The sequence below is a fragment of the Pogonomyrmex barbatus genome, unplaced genomic scaffold (genome assembly GCF_055798465.1).
Source record: "Pogonomyrmex barbatus isolate J1 unplaced genomic scaffold, ASM5579846v1 scaffold4, whole genome shotgun sequence".
Classification (NCBI taxonomy): Eukaryota; Metazoa; Arthropoda; class Insecta; order Hymenoptera; family Formicidae; genus Pogonomyrmex; species Pogonomyrmex barbatus.
Genome location: NW_028297138.1, coordinates 4,861,259 through 4,881,119, shown reverse-complemented (window position 1 = coordinate 4,881,119; position 19,861 = coordinate 4,861,259). Strand labels below are relative to the sequence as shown.

General features: G+C 34.4%; 1 protein-coding gene and 3 pseudogenes across 1 annotated transcript; 2 read left to right on the top strand and 2 right to left on the bottom strand.

Moving 5' to 3' along the window:
- Positions 1-2,963: 2,963 nt before the first annotated feature.
- LOC148935732 (uncharacterized) lies at positions 2,964-3,934 on the top strand (annotated as a pseudogene).
- Positions 3,861-7,182, bottom strand: LOC148935731 (uncharacterized; annotated as a pseudogene).
- Positions 7,183-7,372: 190 nt separating this feature from the next.
- On the bottom strand, positions 7,373-8,636 carry LOC148935730 (uncharacterized; annotated as a pseudogene).
- A 9,403-nt stretch (positions 8,637-18,039) lies between these two features.
- LOC148935729 (uncharacterized) lies at positions 18,040-18,839 on the top strand. The gene is made up of 3 exons (XM_089080614.1): positions 18,040-18,111; positions 18,212-18,295; positions 18,403-18,839. Exons 1-3 carry the CDS (start codon positions 18,040-18,042, stop codon positions 18,592-18,594), a joined length of 348 nt encoding a protein of 115 aa, XP_088936740.1. The 3' UTR covers positions 18,595-18,839.
- The last annotated feature ends 1,022 nt before the right edge of the window (positions 18,840-19,861 follow it).

The window sequence follows — 19,861 nt, the reverse complement described above, 5'->3', positions numbered from 1 at the left end:
ACCGAGAAGAAGGCCCACATACTTTCATCCCAATGGTCCTAACTAACCATGAAGCGTCTCGCGACTTTCATGCGTTTGCAGACTCTGTTTGATGGTTGTTTCGAGTGACGGTTCACTAACGTCTTTTGTTTCAAAAATATTTTTATTTCGCACGAATAGCGATATTTTCGATGGTTCTTTAGATAGTTCTTTCGGTAATTCTTTCGATGGTTCTATCAATGTAGAATCGAACGTAATGAATCTGACGCGGTGTTCAATTGTTTTGTACGCTTTTTAGGTTGCGGCTATAATTTCAACCATCCAACATCCGTCTAATACGAATACCTGTTAGTAGTAGTATCATTGTCATCGTCATCATCATCATCGCTGTTTTCATGTTTCTTTTTTTTCTTAATTCTGATATTCTTTGCAACATTGGCTTCTTTTTTAATTAGATGTGTTTCCCCGACAATCTGTTTTCGACGATGGATTTGAAGCGTCTCTCCAACGCTACATCTTCATCTATTTTACCAGTTTTCAAAGCGCGATATTTTTTGCGAATCGAATCGCTCGTTTTCGCAATCTGTTTCGCTATTTTCTCGCAATCTTTGATGTTATTCATGTTGCCTAGTTGACGTATTGACACTAGTTGATATCGATTAATCACATTATGATACCGTGAACGTGTTAAATTCTTTTTTGTACCGCTCGTTGACAAGCGGACTGTCTTTGTCTATCACTAGGAATCCGTACTCGCGCTGTCAACAATCGCGGCATAACGCACAGAATTCATCATACGACATGTCAATATTCACATGATCGTTGTAAATATGTTTCAAGTTGATACCATCCTGTTTAAATAGAATCAGCAGGTTCGCATTGTCGCGTATCAGATGTTTAGGTATCTTCGCATACGTCTGACAGAGATAGAAGCAATGACGTTCGAGTGGCGACCCATCGAGAAATACTCTCTCAGCATATCTTGCTTATCACATACACATAATGTCGTCGAAGACGAAGATCGAATTGGGACGTGCCTCGCTCGATGGAATGACGTCACTGTTGTTGGAAAACATAAAATAGTCGATTTCGTCGACCAACGCCAACAAAGTATCGAGATATCAATATTTTGGTTGTTGCAACGACTTCGAATACACGTACACGTACACGTTCTCGAAACGTACACTGTGCGGATTCTCGAGCAAACTTATGAAAACGTTGGTTTTACCGCAATTCGACGGACCGCAAATAATCGCGCGTATAGTACTCGGTAGCATTTCATCATGCTTGCGCTTCGTTGCGATGTCCCCTATCATTCGCGCTTTCTCATCGTAGTTCACGACGTATATCGTCTGCGGGTGCCGCACGAATTTTATGTTCGCACTGCGTTATCTAGGCTTCGATTGAACGCCTATTTATAGGTGCGCTCAGTAACAAAAATGTATCTCACGTTATCGCATCTATTTGATATTTGGGATTTGCGCGCTGAACAGTTGCAATATATACCGAAGATCATATTGTTACGCATGTATGGCGACTATATCGACCACGTGTGGGACAAGCTCCCGGAGCATATAAAGGCGAATTTGAAAGTTCAAACCTCCTCCTATCATTGCTGCGTCGAGCATTATAACCAATTGTGGCAACGCACGCATATAGACGGTCCCGCACCGAAGATAAAGGATTGTAACATATGTTAGCAGCAACGTTAGCAGAACGAAGGCTGCGTTGGAGGTCTGCTCAATCGAGCGATAAACGTTTCCTTTCGAGTTACATATTCCCGGCTATCAGTTTTGCGGTTCGGGTATTCGGCTGAAAAAGCGATTAGCCAGAGGTGAAACGGGCATAAATCCATTGGACGCGGCGTGCCGTGAACACGACATTGCATATTCCCGGATCAACAATCTCACCGATAGACACGCGGCCGATAAGATACTCGCCCATAAAGCCCTAGGACACATCATCGCAAGAGATTCGACTCTGGAAAAAGCTGCCGCTACAGCCATTTAGGCAGCGATGAAAGCCAAGACCAAGATCGGCATGGGTATGAAAGCGAAGACAAAAAAAAAAACGAATACTTCCGACGGCGAAACGAGGCGGCATATTACCGATTCTTCCAATGTTAGGCGCGCTCCATGATTGGCGGAGCGGCCAGCGTGGCGAAAGCGATAAACGACAAGAAAGATGCAACGTCAGCTCGAGGAACTACAATATCACAATCGCGCAATGGAAACGCGCGGACAGGGACTGTATCTCGTTCCATACAAATACGGACGGAGACTATATCTCGCTCCGTACAAAGGCGGACGAGGCGTAAAAAGCAAAAAAAGAAAAAAAGAAAAAAAAACCGCCAAAGAGACAATAAAAATACTTACGGATGTAACTACCAACGTACAATTGGACCAGCTGGCGAAGCATGCGCGCATCATATTTTAGAGACGTTTTCATGCGTTCGCATGAAAATGACACATTACCGATTAGCGGCGCGCGTCGAAAAGAGAGCGGTATCGTAAATCTGGACGACACGATGAGTCCCGGCACTCATTGGATAGCGTACGCAAAGAAAATCGTCACGATCGTGTCATATATTTCGACAGTTCCAGTAGTTATTCAAGTAGTTGTTCAGAAACTTTCCCCGCTATTACATTGATGATTATTTAATATTCCAATGATCCTATATTTTTTCAATGTAATGTTCGATCGACTCATCGATGACAAAAAATTGCGTTATGATTTAAGCATGAAACTTTTTATTCACATTTTTTTTTAAATGGCACTTTACATATTTTTTATAGCTGATTAGATTTTTTTTCTTGAAATAAAAATTTGACAATTAATTGATAATGACGCAATCCTTTGTTTTCTTTCTGTTTATGGTGATTAACAGTAAACTCATTCTCGATTCTATCTGCAATTATACGACCCTTTACCTTTTTCTTGGCCACTATAACATGCCTGTTCACGAAATATTACATAATAGAGTATTGCCGTTCAGCGAGATCATTGGATTTTTTGTCCATTCCATCTTTCAAAAGAGGGGGGGGAGAGGATTAACGCTCTACAGTGTCAAAATTTTTGCGCGGTAAATTTTGCGATCAGTCCTCCGTCATTCGTTTGTACGAACGAACCATACGCAACGTACTCTGCTTCTCCATCATCCGTTTGTACGAATCATACGCAATGTACTCCGGGAAACAGCGCACTGTACGATGGTGAAACGAAGAAAGAACGTAATGTATAAGTTCGAAATTTTTTTTTCTTTTTACAACATTACGCAATATTATGTACTTAATTTCTGTTACACAGCATTTCGGTAGAGCCTCGCGTGATGCGCTTACTGAGCAGACGTTACAACTTGATGGCTACGGGCTTCAGATTTCTGGAAATTAAAATCAATGTTAGTCCACCGAGCTATGTGGAGATCGCCCTAGGAGATCATCGAGGACAGGAGCTGATACTGTCTCTCGAAACATAGAAAGGACTCCATGAGCAGCAATGGAATATCTACAAATTGCTACGAAACAATTACAAAGACAATTTTATAAGCGTTGGACCGTTAACGGTCCGAATTTGCATGATGAACGATGTTACACTCGTACGTCTTGAATCTTCAAACGTACGCATTACGATGATCGAATCGATGCTACGTCGTATGTTTAATCTCGCCGAATGTATTGATGTAACGTTCAATCAACTAGGCAGAGTCGTCGATACGATCGATGAAAAGTATACGCGATTCTCCAACATTGCGTCTATTATAACAAATCCCGAGGAAGTACCATACGTGATACGCGATAGCGATATCTTCGATAGGTATCAATTCGTCGATTGCGAACTGTTAGCTTTAATTTTTAGTATGTATGAAAAAAGACGATGTAACAAAAATGTCAATAAAATTTTCACATTTAAAAATATGATTTCAATCAAAACAAATCTATTTCCCATTTTAAAATAAAATAATATTCCAGTTATGATAGGATATTATTTAACATTGGTAACATCAATAAAAAAAGGGTAATATATCTTTTTCTTTTCTTACTGAATTCATTTTATTTTCTATAGTTCATTTTTTATAGTTTCCCATTTTCGCCGCTAAAATTTATTGCTTCCTACATGAGAACTTGGACTTGCCAAATAGAAATGAGCACATTTCAGTATTTATTAAAAAAAAACAAGAAAAAAAATTAAGAAAGGAGAAGTGTCCATTTACCGACTAATACATTATTTTCATTGAATAACGGATTTTTCGAAATTAACACGTTGCGACATGTATATTTGTTTATAGCAGCCGGAGTATCGGCACTTTTTTTCCTTTCTTTTCCTACGTCAATTTCTACAAAAAATATCTTTTCTAGCAGCTCTTCCTAGAAAAAAAAGACCCCCCCCTCCCCCCTCAAAAGTACATTCCAAATCATCGACAAAGCATTCCCCCTTCTTTACCCCCGCGTCACCGAGTTACCCCGCACACCCGCATCTCGCTCGGAGCCTGGGTGAGAACCGGCCTAGCATACCTATTCATATTTCCTTCCCACGCAGTAAGAAGGATGGAATTATAATCATTTATACCAATTTCGATATCGGTTTGAGGAAGGTCATAAAGTCTACTTTTATGTTTTAATTGTTTTCTACCTGCTATTGAACTTACGACATCTCTCATAACAAATGCTTCTGACAGGACGCGGAAAACCGAAGCGACATATACGAACAACTTTACGTCCTACTTTCTTAGAAGACAATAATCATGTTTGTGTTGTTGATATGTGTTGATTCGTCTAAATAATGGTGAAATAATTTTATCTGGCAATTTACAAGTTATATGTTGTAAAATAAATGTACACACTTCTTCTGGAGAAAATTCACCAATAATTGGTACATTTTTAACCCAAAGTAATAAATGAAAATGTTGAATACTTCTACCGTGACACTCTCGCCAAAAGTAATGTGTTACTTCTCCGATCGGATGATCTTTGGAATAAATAAAATCAAACATTGCCCGAAATTTATTGTCGAGAAATATTGATGTTGATACAGGATCTCTAGCAATAAAAACACTGGTAGATAAAAAAGACTCATTAGACCATCCATTTATTTCACGAATATTCACCTAATTCATCCCACATATACTCGCTAGGACTCAATGTTAAAAACCATGTTGCAGGACCGTAATGTTGTGTCATACAATTTAAATCATTTCTTGGTTTACGTCAATATTGTTCCGTATTTCTTAAAGTAGAAAAAATAGTACTTAAATCAGATTCTAATAAATCTTTTTGCTTCTAAATATTCTGAAGCCGTGTAACGATCTCGCAAATTAGTTATATTCAATTTATGATAAATACCACGACTTAATTGACGCATATTCGCATTATTTAATAAATAAAATAAATATTATTGTTTAATCTATATTGTGGATGTTTAGATTTCAAACGACATTTGATAAATTCATGAACATGAAGTTTAATCGGTCTAGTTTAACATTGTCCATTAATATCAAAGGGATATAAATCTGGGAAATACAACAAATTTAAATCATTTTCACGATTATCTAAGGGTAAATCTTGAATTTTTAACATTTGATATAAATTGGTAGCAGATTCGCATATGTATATATTTTTTTTTCATATAAAGGATAAATAAATAGTATATTAGTCATAATGACCACCATTGTTATCAACAATCTGAATTAACATTGCTTTGTATTGATTATTTAAAACAGTTTTCAATGTTATTGTTCGTTTCTTCCATTGTATCTTTTGGACTCAATAATTTATGATCATCATTCAAAATAAATTCATCATTATTTTCCGTTTCTTGTATTTGAAATTCTGGATTATTCAATTTCTCTAAACATAATGTATCGTGAGTTTCTGGCAGTATAATATGACGATAAAGAGGATTGTTACGTTTTAACCATATTAAAACATCAAATATTTTTTTAATATTACCATTTCTTCCCAAATAATCTTGGATTTTATCGGAATACTTCTAACTAAAATGTATAATTCATAATTTATATTTATGGGATCCTTACATAATTTGTTCTACGTTTTTTGTAAAGGAAGTGGTAAATGAAAAGTTCTATCTTTTACTTTTTGTATCATTTGCCTTTGAAGTAATTTTTTATTAATAACAATTCCCATTTTCCAATGACAGTTTGAAATGCCTTAGCTCTTTGTATGAGAATTTTTTCGAATGTCTTAAGAGAATACTATTACTTCGGGCTATTACATCATGAACAATGAGATTATTTAAAACGCAGTATGCAGGCATTAATCCCTTATGGAATTTGCGTTTGCAATAATCGCATATATATTGTGAATTAATATTTTGTTTTTTTATATACGACATTAAATCTCTCCAAATTGGAATATTTATTTGTCCTTCAAATTTATTAATTTTAAATACATTTCTTTTATAACAAAGTCTTTCACACGATACACAAACATATCGAGGTGTGTCCATGGAGCGCTTAGTTAAAGCCTTAAATGCGTTTTTATATTTATAAATAATATCTTCATCACTCAAAACATTACCAGTGCTGATATTTGTACATATGATTTGCTGTTTCTTTGGCTGTGCCAAAGTTATAATTTAACATATCTAAATAGCAGTAGAAGTTAAAGCCATCTCTAAATTTAACATTTTTTAATCGAAATTAGTCATATGATAAATTAAACGTTTAAAATACCTGACCTTTGGAAAATGAGGTGATAACAATTGAACGGGAAGAAATATTTGCAAAGAGTTGTATCCATGTAACAAATATGTGTGTGACCTAATTTCGAATTCTCTTTTATTGTACATTTATGAATCTTCTGTAATAATTCCAGCATTTTCTTGAAAGTACATGTATTTATTACTTGAAGGAATGTTTCATAACAATCAATTAGAAGCGGATGATCGGTTTTACATAATTCGTTGCACAATCATGATTTTTTTGTTTATCCTTTCATCAAAAGTAATACATTTGTATTTTGATCTTTTAAGTTCACAGATTGTGATAAAGTAATGTTACGATACATAGAATCAATAAAATAATTTTCAGACGAAGTTGTATGCCTCGAGTTGTTTGCCACAAAATACAACTAATTTATAATTAATTGTTTTACATTTAGTAGCAAGATTCAAACACACTTCTGATCTTTTTTTTAGTATAGCTAACATTTTATACATACTGTGGATATAACTGTCTCGAATATGCATACAACAACGAATAATTTTTTCGGTTTCTAACCGTTTTTCAACATGATTTTTAATATCAAATTTGTTATAAATCTCCTCAATAGCTTTAGGATTATGAAATTTAATTAAATATTATTTCGTGACTAAAACTTTTCATATTTTTAAATAATATTTTTGGCAACATCGCGATTACTTCTAGAGTGGATTTCAATTTTTTTTTTCATAATATCGTTTATTATATAACCATTTACGATCATAATTTACTTCTTTTTGTCTATTTCGTTCGTGCTGGAAATTTTTTAAATAACGTATTCGTTTTTTTGCACGATTATTTTCTAAATCCTTTTTGTATTGATACATTTGTTTAATACGATTATTTTCTAAGTTCTGCTCGTATCGACGTTTTTTAGCACGATTATTTTCTAAATCTTGTTGATATTGATGACGTTTTGCAGCATGTCCAAATCCTGTTCGTATTGATGACGTTTGCATTGATGACGTTTTTTAGTAAGATTATTTTCTAAATTTTCTTGATTTTCCTTATTCTGAGAACATTTAATTATTTTTCTTTCAGTCTGAACATTATTGACTAGTACTTCCACATTGTTTAAAACACTTTGCATTAACTGTAAAACCTCTGGGTATAAATGTTGATCTTTATATTGAGAACACTCACTTTTATTTTGTTCAGTTTGAATATTATTAATTTGCGTAAATAATTGTATTTCTTTAGAAACGCTTTGCGATAACTGTCTTTTCTTTATTGTACTTTGAAGCGTTGACTGTATTTTATTTAATTCTTGTTTAGTAGCATAAACATCGCGATATCTTCTTAATCGATTCGCTTTCTGCTGTTCCGTTTTATATTGACTTATTGTTCGAATTGTTTCAGCTTCTCTCGCTCGTATTACTAATAATGGAATACTTTTTGAGCAACATTCTGGATCTTGTGGAAAATGCTCAATTACATTTGTTTCAAGAATTTTTATCAAATGAGAACGCATCAACTTATGATCATATTTTACTTTATCGGGTTTAATATTAAATAATAATGAAACTGCAAAAGCTATAGCGAAAAACATTACAGTCGCTATAGTTCGGTTGACGTTGTACAATAAGAAATTTGACAGGACGTTTCTGAAAATCATATGTTGGAAATAATTTTTTTAAAAATTGTTCATGATATTTATGTAAAGTTTTATTATTTAAAGAATCATATATAAATATATTTTTTCTATCATAATAACTACATACCCAATGTCCATCTAATAAACATTCAGATGAACTATGTAATATTTATATATGTTTTTTATCTATCGATATAACTTGTGATAGTATCAGATAATTGTATTCAGATAATTGTATGTTTCCACAGGCATATATTCTAAACAACTTCGTAAAAGATGTTATCCAAAATCCATATGTACATCTGTCAACCATTCACCGCGAACAATGATACCTTTCTTTTTTGGCATTAAAGTTCTTTGAGTGTACAGACATTTTCGTACTACCGATAGATAATCAAAATCAGCGCTAACAGCAGCCGGTATTTTTCAATGGCAGCCGTTATATAGCGCCGATATCTTTCAATATTGTGGCAGCCGTTATACAGCGCCGAACAGCAAATATGTATATATATATATATATATATATATATATATATATATATATATGTGTATTAATTGTAGTTTTCGGAGACATTTACTAATATACTGTTTTTTTAATATACATAAATGCGAAATCGCTTTCTGAAGCATACATAGTATGACTTTTTCATTTGTATACATTTATATTAAATGTATGAGGAATTGTTATCTTCGGGGACTCTGTACAGTTATACATTTGCAGATATATAACATTCATTTTGGGGACATTACCAATATGTATTTTTTGAGTTAAAATTAGGTTAATACTTGTCTTGAGACATTAATATCATTATCAGTAATCAAAGTTTAGAAAATATAAAGAAAATATACTAACAAATAAGAAATAAAATGTTTGGATTGAAAATTTTTGATTAAATTTTTTTTAGATAATTTTCTAGGTAATTTTGTAATCAAAATTACTTACGATTTGTTATATATGAATTTTATATTATTTTTCTAGTATATTACTTACCTCTTATAACATGTATATCAATTAGTCAATCAACTAGTATGACGATAATTTTTATTATAAATTAGTAATACTTTAACGACTTTTGGCAATGATCGGCAAATATTTACCGGTCTATTGTATATTTCAACAATTATTATCAATACATTAGAAACTATTTATTTTCGTTTAATGTCAAAATTATAAAATAAATTTTTTAAATTTTCGAAAGACTTAAAAATCTGTTCAAATCAGATAATGTGTTATCTATCAAATATTATCAATTAAATATAAATATTTGACATGTTTATGGGAGTGTTTATTTTTATAACATTTTTATTTATATAATATTTAAAGCAACAGGGCTGATTGCAAATTTAATTTTATCACATTATCAATTATTTCTTTTTATCATGACCTAGAATGTGTATTAAACGATCCTGGAGAATGCAGAAAACTAATATAAATAAATATAATAAAGCTGTTGATGAACTATTAATCTCAAACTTTCCCTTTTTAGGAAAATTTGCAAACATATATATAATTGTTTAATGAATTAATCGATTATGCAGTTTTATAAACTAATGCCATTATTTATGCGCAGTATAATTGAATACTCATTCTTGGATTATGAAGATAATCTATTCATGACATACTAAAACTGAAATATTTGATTAATATTTAATTAATTAATTTAATTAATAATTAATTAATAATTACTGTTTGTATTAATAATATATGTTTCTATAAATATATGAAACATATATATCACTATATTTAATTATATGACAAATTAATTAATTTTACAAAACCTGATGTCTTACAAAATATCATAACTTATTGCTTTTTTATCATTTTGATCAGTTCTATCAATATATGCATGTTCTATATACTAAAATGTCGACATATATATTTTAATGTATCAATATGTGCTTATTTTATATATTATAATATATACATTGAAACATCTCAGATAACACGTATGTGTCTACAAAAATTGTAAAGATATCTTAAAAGAAATTCATCAAAAGACGTCCAAAAGTCATTTTTAGTATTGTACTAAAAGGCTTTCTAAAAACTTTGCCTAAAGATATTTTAAAGATGTCTTTAAGACTTTATGAAGAAAATACATGCGTTGACATTTTAGTATATAGAATATGCAAATATCAATAGAAGTTATAAAAAAGCAATCAACTATAATATTTTATAAAACATATGATGTTTTATAAGAGTAATTAAAATGTCTATATTAATTTGTCTAAAAAGTTACTTTTTATGAAACATTTTTTGGAGCTTATATAGCTATTTACATTACTGATTGTAATATTTATTGAAAAGCAACTATACATTTAATGAAATAAATAACATGACTAATTTTCATATACGTCGTTTATCATTTTGATGTGTAATGTTCCAATTCAGTTATATATAAGCAATTAAATATTTTAATCGACGTATTTGACAACTAATTTATGTAAACCGATTAATTTAACGACCTTTGCACACTGTAAAAGATTAAGGTAATTAAATCTTTTTTACAATAGAACAACAAATTTATCAATTCTCGTATTTTCCATAAAATAATTGAAAAGTTATTGCAACTTATTTGCAAAATTTTACAGAAAATAAAATCAATAACTCATTGACATATGCACCTTGCAAAAATGTAACCATAAGAAACTAAACCAAAATATGCTATTGTTTTATGCACCATAATATGTCACACAATATGAAAGTTGAAAGCATAACTCTATATTGCTATACATATTTGATCATAACATGACAGATTATTTAAGCAACCATCAATATTCCGCAGTTTCTGTAATTTCTACAATTTGTATCGATATCAGCTTATTCCTTTCGCTAAACGTCGACACATATATTTTAATACATAAAATCAATATATATATATAAATCAAGAAAACATCCAAGAATTCATTCATTAAAATAAAATGTGCTGTTACATATGATGATTTACTAAATTAAGTAATCTGTCATGCGATTATAAGTACATTTTGCATTAATTAAAAATATTCAACCAAATATTAAATTAAGATAAATTATGCCCACAAACATAACAATTTTAGAGCGAAACGCATTCTAGTTCGAACGATAGAACATATGCACAAATTCTTCGCATATATCATGACTAAATATTGTACATGCATGCTGTTACGTTATTTTTATCAATATTATTTCAGATATAAAATATTATTTGCAAACTATATATTTCTATAATATCTATGTACACATATATAGAAACAGTCATCAAATTTTATTTAAAATAATCTTGATAAAAATATCAAATATATAGAAGTTAATGGTCACATATACAATGCATATATGTTGTCGCGCCCTCAAATCGTTGCAGGCACGATGTAGACGGGAGGTTACCCCGAATACTATTTTTGAATATATTATTCTCACACGGTAAGGATCGAGGATTCGGCCTCGCGTAACACAGAACTGAATGAGGACTCGGCCTCGCTTATTGCGGAAATGGAATCTGAGGACTCGGCCTCGCGTTACTATCTCTTATCGCACGGATCCGTGTACTACGCTCGTCAAACTCGATCTGCCCGTATTCAGATGCGAGCTTATATATATAACAAAATCGGGAGCTGCAATCTAGCCAATCACAGCCCGATCCTGTGGCGGCGTTCTGTCCTTGTCGCGAAGTTCCTCGAGCCGCGAAACGTAGGCTCGACGATATAAACAAGGGCAAGAATACAAAGAGAGCCGCGACATGTGTCTTTTTGAGATACATAAGAGGCAGCGTCTTGTGATATGATTTTAGCCGCTATTTCGTCGCAACATGTGTTCTGCGAAATAGAATTTTATATCTCAAATAATGTTGAGAAAATTGTAACAGCATACACAGTATAACATAAAAATTTTACATATAGAGTGCAATTAATGTTTTCATAGGCAAGTTATTCAAAGATACTAAAGAATACATATGATATCATACAACACATCATATCATACAATATTAAACATTTTTGCTTTGTAAACATTATTGTTATGATATATTTTCTAACATTCAATTACTATATAATAAATTATTGTTTTTCAAATCGTTATAAATTCTTCAGGGCTGCTTTTTAACAATACAGTATTGAATATATGCAACTGATTATAAAAAGATTTACAATTTGATATTAAGAACAATAATAATTTATTATAAGGTAGAGAAATCTATAAGGTGGAGAAGAGGTTAGAAAGTATGTTATAACAACAGCTTGCAAGATAAAGATGCTGAATACTATGACGTTTTACTATTTACTATGTACATTCTACTTTTGAATCAAATACTTATGAAAAGGCTAAAGCCAGTATCATACTGGAGATTGAGATTGAGATTAATTTGAAATTTAATCAATCAGAAAAAAGAAAATCAATCTCATGTTTAGTGAACTTTGTTCTGATTAGTCAAATTCCAATTATATCTCAATATCAATCTGTAGTCTGATACTGGCTTAATTGAATGCATTATTTAGTATATAAAGAATTTTAATATGTATAAAAATACTAAATATTATACTATGCTGTTAAGCTGGTATCAGACTGAGATTAAGATTGAGATTAGATTGAAATTTAACCAATTAGAAAAAAAAAACCAATCTCATGTTTAGTGAACTTTGTTCGGATTGGTCAAATTTGTAGCGGATTTATTGCTCTACCAGTGAGGCTATGCTGACACTGCCTTGCCGAGGAAGGCAGGCTCGAGTCCGTGAGAGGTCTGAAAGATAGGAGTAGGCAGAATAACTAAGTCGCGCTACGATTTTGTTATCCGACTGTCGCCAGCAACGTCTCGCGAAGTTCTGACTCGGTCACGTTTATTCTTGAGCACACAATCGTTAAACTAATCTAGAACGTATCAAAATCACAACAAAAGTCACAATTAACCGAACAAAGACGCGATATTTACAACGCTTAAAAACTAATAACACAAAACGAAGAGATCGAAGACGTACAATGCCAGCAGAGGCACCGCGAACACGAGAACAGCGCGTGACAATGTTATTTTCACGTAACGTACAATGCCAGCAAGGGCACTGCGGACATAGAGGAACGTTCGAGAACTAAATACTAGAGACGAGAAAGCGCAAGGAATGAAGAAAAGAAAGAACGCACTAAAATATATGTCGCTCGCAAAAAAAAGGCTGAGCGCCTGAAACGCACGCTGCGTGTGCACGCAAGACGCTCGCGAAACGCTCGGAAAACGCGGATTAGAACGAGACGCGACACGGACGGAAAACGAGACGGCACACGAGTGCTAACAAGACGGGACGCGGGCGCGGGTAAAACGGAGCGCACGCGGAAATTGATGACGGCACAATTGTAAGCGCGAATAAAACGACGGAACTAGGCGATGCGGGCAAACGCAGGACGTGGCTGCAAACGCCTGCGAAAACACGAATAAAGACGTCACTCGCGAGCGAAAGAGAAACAACTCGTTAATCACTCACGAGCGCGAGAACGACGGAACACAACGAGCAAGAGAGAGAGAGAGACATCTCTCACGCGTGAAAGAGAGCAAGATAAGACATGATTATGCGCGAGCGAGAAAGAGAGAGCACGAGTGCACTCGCGTGTCGGGCGCAAGCGAGAGAGGTGGAGGCGCACGCAGAGTGAGAGAGGCGGCGAGCACTCAGCGCAACAGGTGCGGCGCGCCGCACGTGGTCGCACGGAGCCGGCGAGACAGAACTTTTGACACTCCAGTCTTCGTCGCGTACACGACACTTTACACTGCACAGTCGCTGTCACGTACCGGTCACGACACAGTAACGCGTTGACACTGAAGATGCCGGAGTCTCTCTCTTTCTTCTCTCCACCAGACGTGGGGCTGCTGCGTGTCCGTTGATTAGCACGTAATGGCCGTTCGACACAATGCGCGTAGTAATGGCCGACGGAAAAGAAAGCGGAAGTCACCACACTAGTCGTGGCACCAACGTCTGCTTCCTCGGTGGACGGTGGCGTTCGGTGGTGAGCTCGCGAGGCAACGGAGCAGCGACCGGAGGCAAGGGTGCCACAAATTCCAATTATATCTCAATCTCAATATATAGTTTGATGTCGGCTTAATTGAGTGCATTATTTAGTATATAAAGAATTTTAATATATGTAAAAGTACTGAAAGATATCTATTAGATTCGGAAAAAATTAATGGAGACCGACTGGATTTGAACTCGGGATCCCTCGTCTACCAATCCGACACTTAGTCTGCACGACCACGACGGCTCCTCTCTGTTAGCTGTTTATATTCCGAATCTCTTTCATGACCGCTTACGGTCGTCTAATTCTTATAGTAAATATTATACCATGCATGCTGTTACGTTATTTTTATCAATATTATTTCAGATATAAATATTATTTTGCAAATTTCATATTCATATAATGTATATATATATATATATATATATATATACATATATATATAAACACATATAAAATTTTTATATTTAAAATAATCTTGATAAGAATTCAAATATAAAGAAGTTAACATATACAATGCACATGTGTCACATCCCAGCGCCAAGAAAGTACCTCTAGTCGTGTTCAGTAAAATTTTTTCAAAATTTTATAAATTATTTATGGTTGACTGTGTTGAAAAATGGTGCCAAATAGATCCTTCCCTATACGTATAATAAGAGACAAGGGGTGCGATCCTTTATTCACTCCGAATGCTCATGCTATGACGTATGGAAGTGTACTGCGGCTATCGTTCCGTTTCGTGCGCTTTCTAACTGCTTTAAGATTATAAAACGGAACGCAGTTGCAATATGTTTTCTGAAGCTCCAACTGAAATAATGGCTTATTTAATATTAAAAAAAATATAATTTTATTATATATATTAAATATAATATATATATAATAATAATAATAAAAAAATAAATAACAAATAATAAAAAAATTAATAATAATATATTAATATATAATAAATTAATAATAATTAATAATAATAAATAATTTTATGTCATATAATATAATAATTTCATTATATTATATTATTTCATATTATATATCGAGTGAGAGACCAACATCGCTCTGGAGTATCGGTCGTGGGGATTCGAAAGAATACATGTATATATGTATATTGTAAATATACATATATATATATATATATATATGTATCATTGTATTGTTGACGTGTTATTCTAAACACGTTATTTGCGATAAATATCATCACATGCCTCGGTAGTCGAAAGGATAAGATGCCTGCCCGGTAAGCAGGAGATCCAGGTTCGATTCCTGGCTGAGGTGGTATTTTTTCGCAAAATAATTACGAGTTTTCACGACTGGTTCGTAGTCGGGCCCCGCCGTGACGCACACCCTCCCTTCTTATTTGGGAGGATGTGCATCACGGCTGAGGTGGTATTTTTTCGCAAAATAATTACGAGTTTTCACGACTGGTTTGTGGTCGGGCCCCGCCGTGACGCACACCCTCCCTTCTTATACCATCTTTTTTATACGCTTTATTTTCTTTAGCATCAATTATTTCAGTCTCCATGGAAGCAACCATCTTTGTACTTTGACTGCTTTACCTCGGGTGACACCCGTTTGACCACATCCCAATTAATCACTAGCCACTCACAGCGCTTGAACAGTAGAAAAATTCTAGGCACTGGCGCCTGTGGCACCCCTTTACTTCGCTGGTTGCAATAGCCGCAACAGGAAATACGTCAAAATCAATGACGTCATAGACTTTAAGACAGTACTTTGTAGTGCACTGCTCTCTATATCGGAACGCTATTTGTAGTACTGACAGTACTCGGAGTGAATAAAGGAACGCATCCTGTACCACTTAAAATTATTTTAAAACATGCACGAAATGATCGCCTTTTACTTCAACCTTAAACTACTACAGCCTTAATCCCTAATAATTTTTCCCTAGAATCTGTCTAATCAAATAGAACTTAAATCACTTTTTTGGACTATTTAATAAATTAGCAAGAAAAATAGGGAGAATCCCAGATGCGCACATTTTCAATCGGACACACCACTCACATCAGCCGATGTCTAAGAATTTTCTAGTGAACCACCTATCAAAAATTTTTTTATTTAATCAATCAATCGGCAATGTGTCTGGACCTCACCTGAAAAATAGAACTTAATGTCGCATCCTTATTTAAGCCAATGTTAACAATAATATCTTAATAAATTAATATAAAATAGTAAATAACGAGTAAGAAATAAATAAATACAAGAAATGTATTAACCTCGCTTAAGTATTGCAAAAAAATGTAATAAAACAATTATCAATATACAATTATCAATTTTTATTAACAATATTATAAACAAATAAAACTATATTGTCAATCAATTTCTCTGTATTATCAAATATTACTTAAAGAACTAAGAAACTTTTGTATATCATATTTTGTTCTATCTTAATAAATATAAAAGTTAATAGTAGGTATACTAGGCGGGTTCTAACCCAGAAGCGTTGAGGGGGGTGCGGGTGTGCGGGGGGAACTGTGTGCAACCGAGGAGCTCCGGGGAGGGGGGAGGGGGGGACGGCGCGTGTTGGGCGACCCATTGAATGTAAACAGCGTCGACGATTGATGCCTTCAGAGCACCGTGATAAATAATTACCAAAAGATAAATAACGAATTGGACGCGTGGACATGACGTCAGAGAAGGGAGGGGGGGGTCGCCGCCGCCGCCGCCGCCGCCGCCGAGTAAAAAATAAAAAAAAGAAAAAAATTAAAAAAAAGACTCACCAGGTTGAGGTAGAAAGTCACTTAAAAAAAAAGTACAAAAGTCAGTACGAAAATCACTTAAAAAGTACAAAAAAGAAATGTCCAAGAAAAAAATGTCGTAACAAAAAAACACACAAAAAATGTTTAACAAATCCAAGAAAAAAAAAGCACTCGGTCACTGTAACAAAATACACACAAAAAAGAAAAATGTTAATAATCCATGAAATAATTTTACTCCCTCCGGATTATTCGCAGGAGGGAGACTTCATTCACATATCGCGAGATTAACCCGCGGGGGGGACTTCTAAATAATTATTCTCCTCCTCTTCCTCCTCTTCCTCCTCTTCCTCCTCTTCCTCCTCTTCCTCCTCTTCCTCCTCTTCCTCCTCTTCCTCCTCTTCCTCCTCTTCCTCCTCTTCCTCCTTTTCCTCCTCTTCCTCCTCTTCCTTCTCTTCTTGTGCCAAAGCCAATGCACGAATATGTTCGTATAAAGGTATTAGCCATGGCAATTGCGTGGCACCAATGAGAGGGTTATTATCAATATAATAAATGCGTTGTTCCTCCACAAATACTATAAAGGTACCACGGTACTCTACTCCGTTGAATCTTGCGCGGAGAATGACGCGTGGTAATTCCATTGCGTTGCACTCAAAGTTCTTCACGCAAAAAACAATTGTTTTTTTCACGCACTAGTGCTTTTTTGCGCACAAAAATTATTATGGAGGCCACGTTTCAATGCCTCCACAAGACTCATGAGACTGAACGCGGCGTGTCAAGAGAAGCGCCGATACTCCAGTTACTATAAACAAATCGGGGAGACCTATGATGGCTTTTTTCGTAGAAATCAACGTACGTGTCGCGGCGAGTCAAGAGAAGCGCCGATACTCCGACTGCTATAAACAAATCGGGGAGACCTATGATGATGCTCCGACAAGGGACAAAGAAATTGTCGATGATATATAATGGGTCCATGCGGTGTGCAGGATCACAGTAGATGGAAGTCTAATGTGAGAGAGAGAGAAAAGCGTGCATACAAAAAACGCAAAAGTATCGCGTAGTGTCTAACGAGAAGAAATGGCAAATGACATCACAGAAATTCGATTATTTGGCGTATATTAGAGATGTGTTAAAAATTACTTATCCAACTGAAGCAGTAAGTATATTTATTCACATGTATCTTTCTAATGTTTAAAAATATTATTAAACTCAATATTGTAAAAAATATTAAACTCAATATTTTTGTAATTTGACAGACATTATATCTCGATGGTATTTCAGTCGTGGAAACTGTGCAAGTACCGAATCTAATAAAAATTCAAATACGCCACCCGAATGGAGTACGTAACTTTTTCTCCTTTTTTTCTTTTTCTCTCTTTTGTCTTTTTTCCTTTATTTGATATGTAATGAATTGTGTGAAATTGAGATTTTTTATTATTTTTTGCAGTACTTATGCATATATGATATCAAGATTAATGGCTTTATGAATATCAATCATCGGCGATGGATACGATATCAGCGTCGCCAACACAAAGAATATTTACATTTTCTATGGGAAGAAATTACTCGCGAGGACGTATTTGATCTGCAGAGACTCTTTGGGTTACGTCCATATGAAGAGGATGAAGAAGTGTGGTGAACAGTGTCTATAGGATATTCTCATTTATTATTTTTGAATAATTACATAATTGAATAGTTACATAAATAATAAAGATCCACAAATATATATATATATACAATACAATACAATATATACAATAAATATTATAGTATATAATATATATAATATATACAATAAATATTATAGTATAAACAATAAATAAAAGTGTATGAATTATTCTTTTGCATTAAATAAATATTAAAAAAATTTTTCACTTTTTTAAATCGTGATTCAATTTTTTTTCATGTCCATGCCCAACACCCTGACCTACATTCCTGCTCGACGCGCGCGAGTCATCCCGACAAAATAAACTTCTCGGCGTTATATGATAAGAAGCGGTACGTCGATCGTTAGAATTATCAACGCATGGAAAAGAAATAAAAAACGTAATTCGTATATCATATTTATTTTATTCATGGTTATCTGACCACCAATTAAATAATTTGAATACATTTTGTAATGCGCAATTAGTATAGTGATATCCGCATCGCATAGTATTATCAGCGTCCAGATTGTTTAGAGAATCTACGTTTTCGTAATCAGCATCCAGAGTCTCGATGTACACGCGCTCATCGTCCAGAAGCAAATTCCACAGCCATTGTCGTTTTTCGTGTCCCTTGACATATACGACAGCATCGCTGTCATCGTCGTCGTCGTCGTCGTCTTCTTCCGTTCCATGCACAGCTTTTGTAATCAAACTCTTAGCTTTGCTGTATGGAATCGTTCCATCGTCCCATCGTAGTCTATGGTGATGACGTATCACCCAACGTGCGCGAGACTTGTCGGCACTTGCGAGGAAATGCCATGGTATAGGGCTTGCGAAAATATAGTGAGAGAGAACGGTCCGTTTTCTGAGAGCGGAAACTCCTTTACAACAAATTGTCCTCCAACGAGAAAACCTTGCAGGTCTACGAACGTTGGCACGACCATGACGAGCACTTTTTCGAGACTGCGGTCGATTTCGATGTATCGTAGATTTTATTGTCTCTCTCTCATGTGCCAGCGATGCTCTTAGGTGATCTTGCGTACAACATTGGTCAACGGATTGTAGTGAACCACGCGATCGTGTATAATGAGACAGTACGCGGTGGTATTCATCGGTACGTTCTCCTTAGTCTCAAATTCCAATCTCACGTCCACGGTTGCGCTCTTGACCGATTCGTTTTGTCGAGAACAATCGATGATTACGAATGGACCGTTATGTAGAAAAGACGTGACGGTGAGACTCGGCTCGAGATACTCGTAT

Coding starts and splice junctions, on each gene's coding strand:
- LOC148935729 (XM_089080614.1), top strand. CDS start 18,040: ATGACATCACAGAAATTCGATTATTTGGCGTATATTAGAGATGTGTTA. Junction 18,112..18,211: donor TTACTTATCCAACTGAAGCA/GTAAGTATATTT, acceptor GTAATTTGACAG/ACATTATATCTCGATGGTAT. Junction 18,296..18,402: donor AAATACGCCACCCGAATGGA/GTACGTAACTTT, acceptor TATTTTTTGCAG/TACTTATGCATATATGATAT.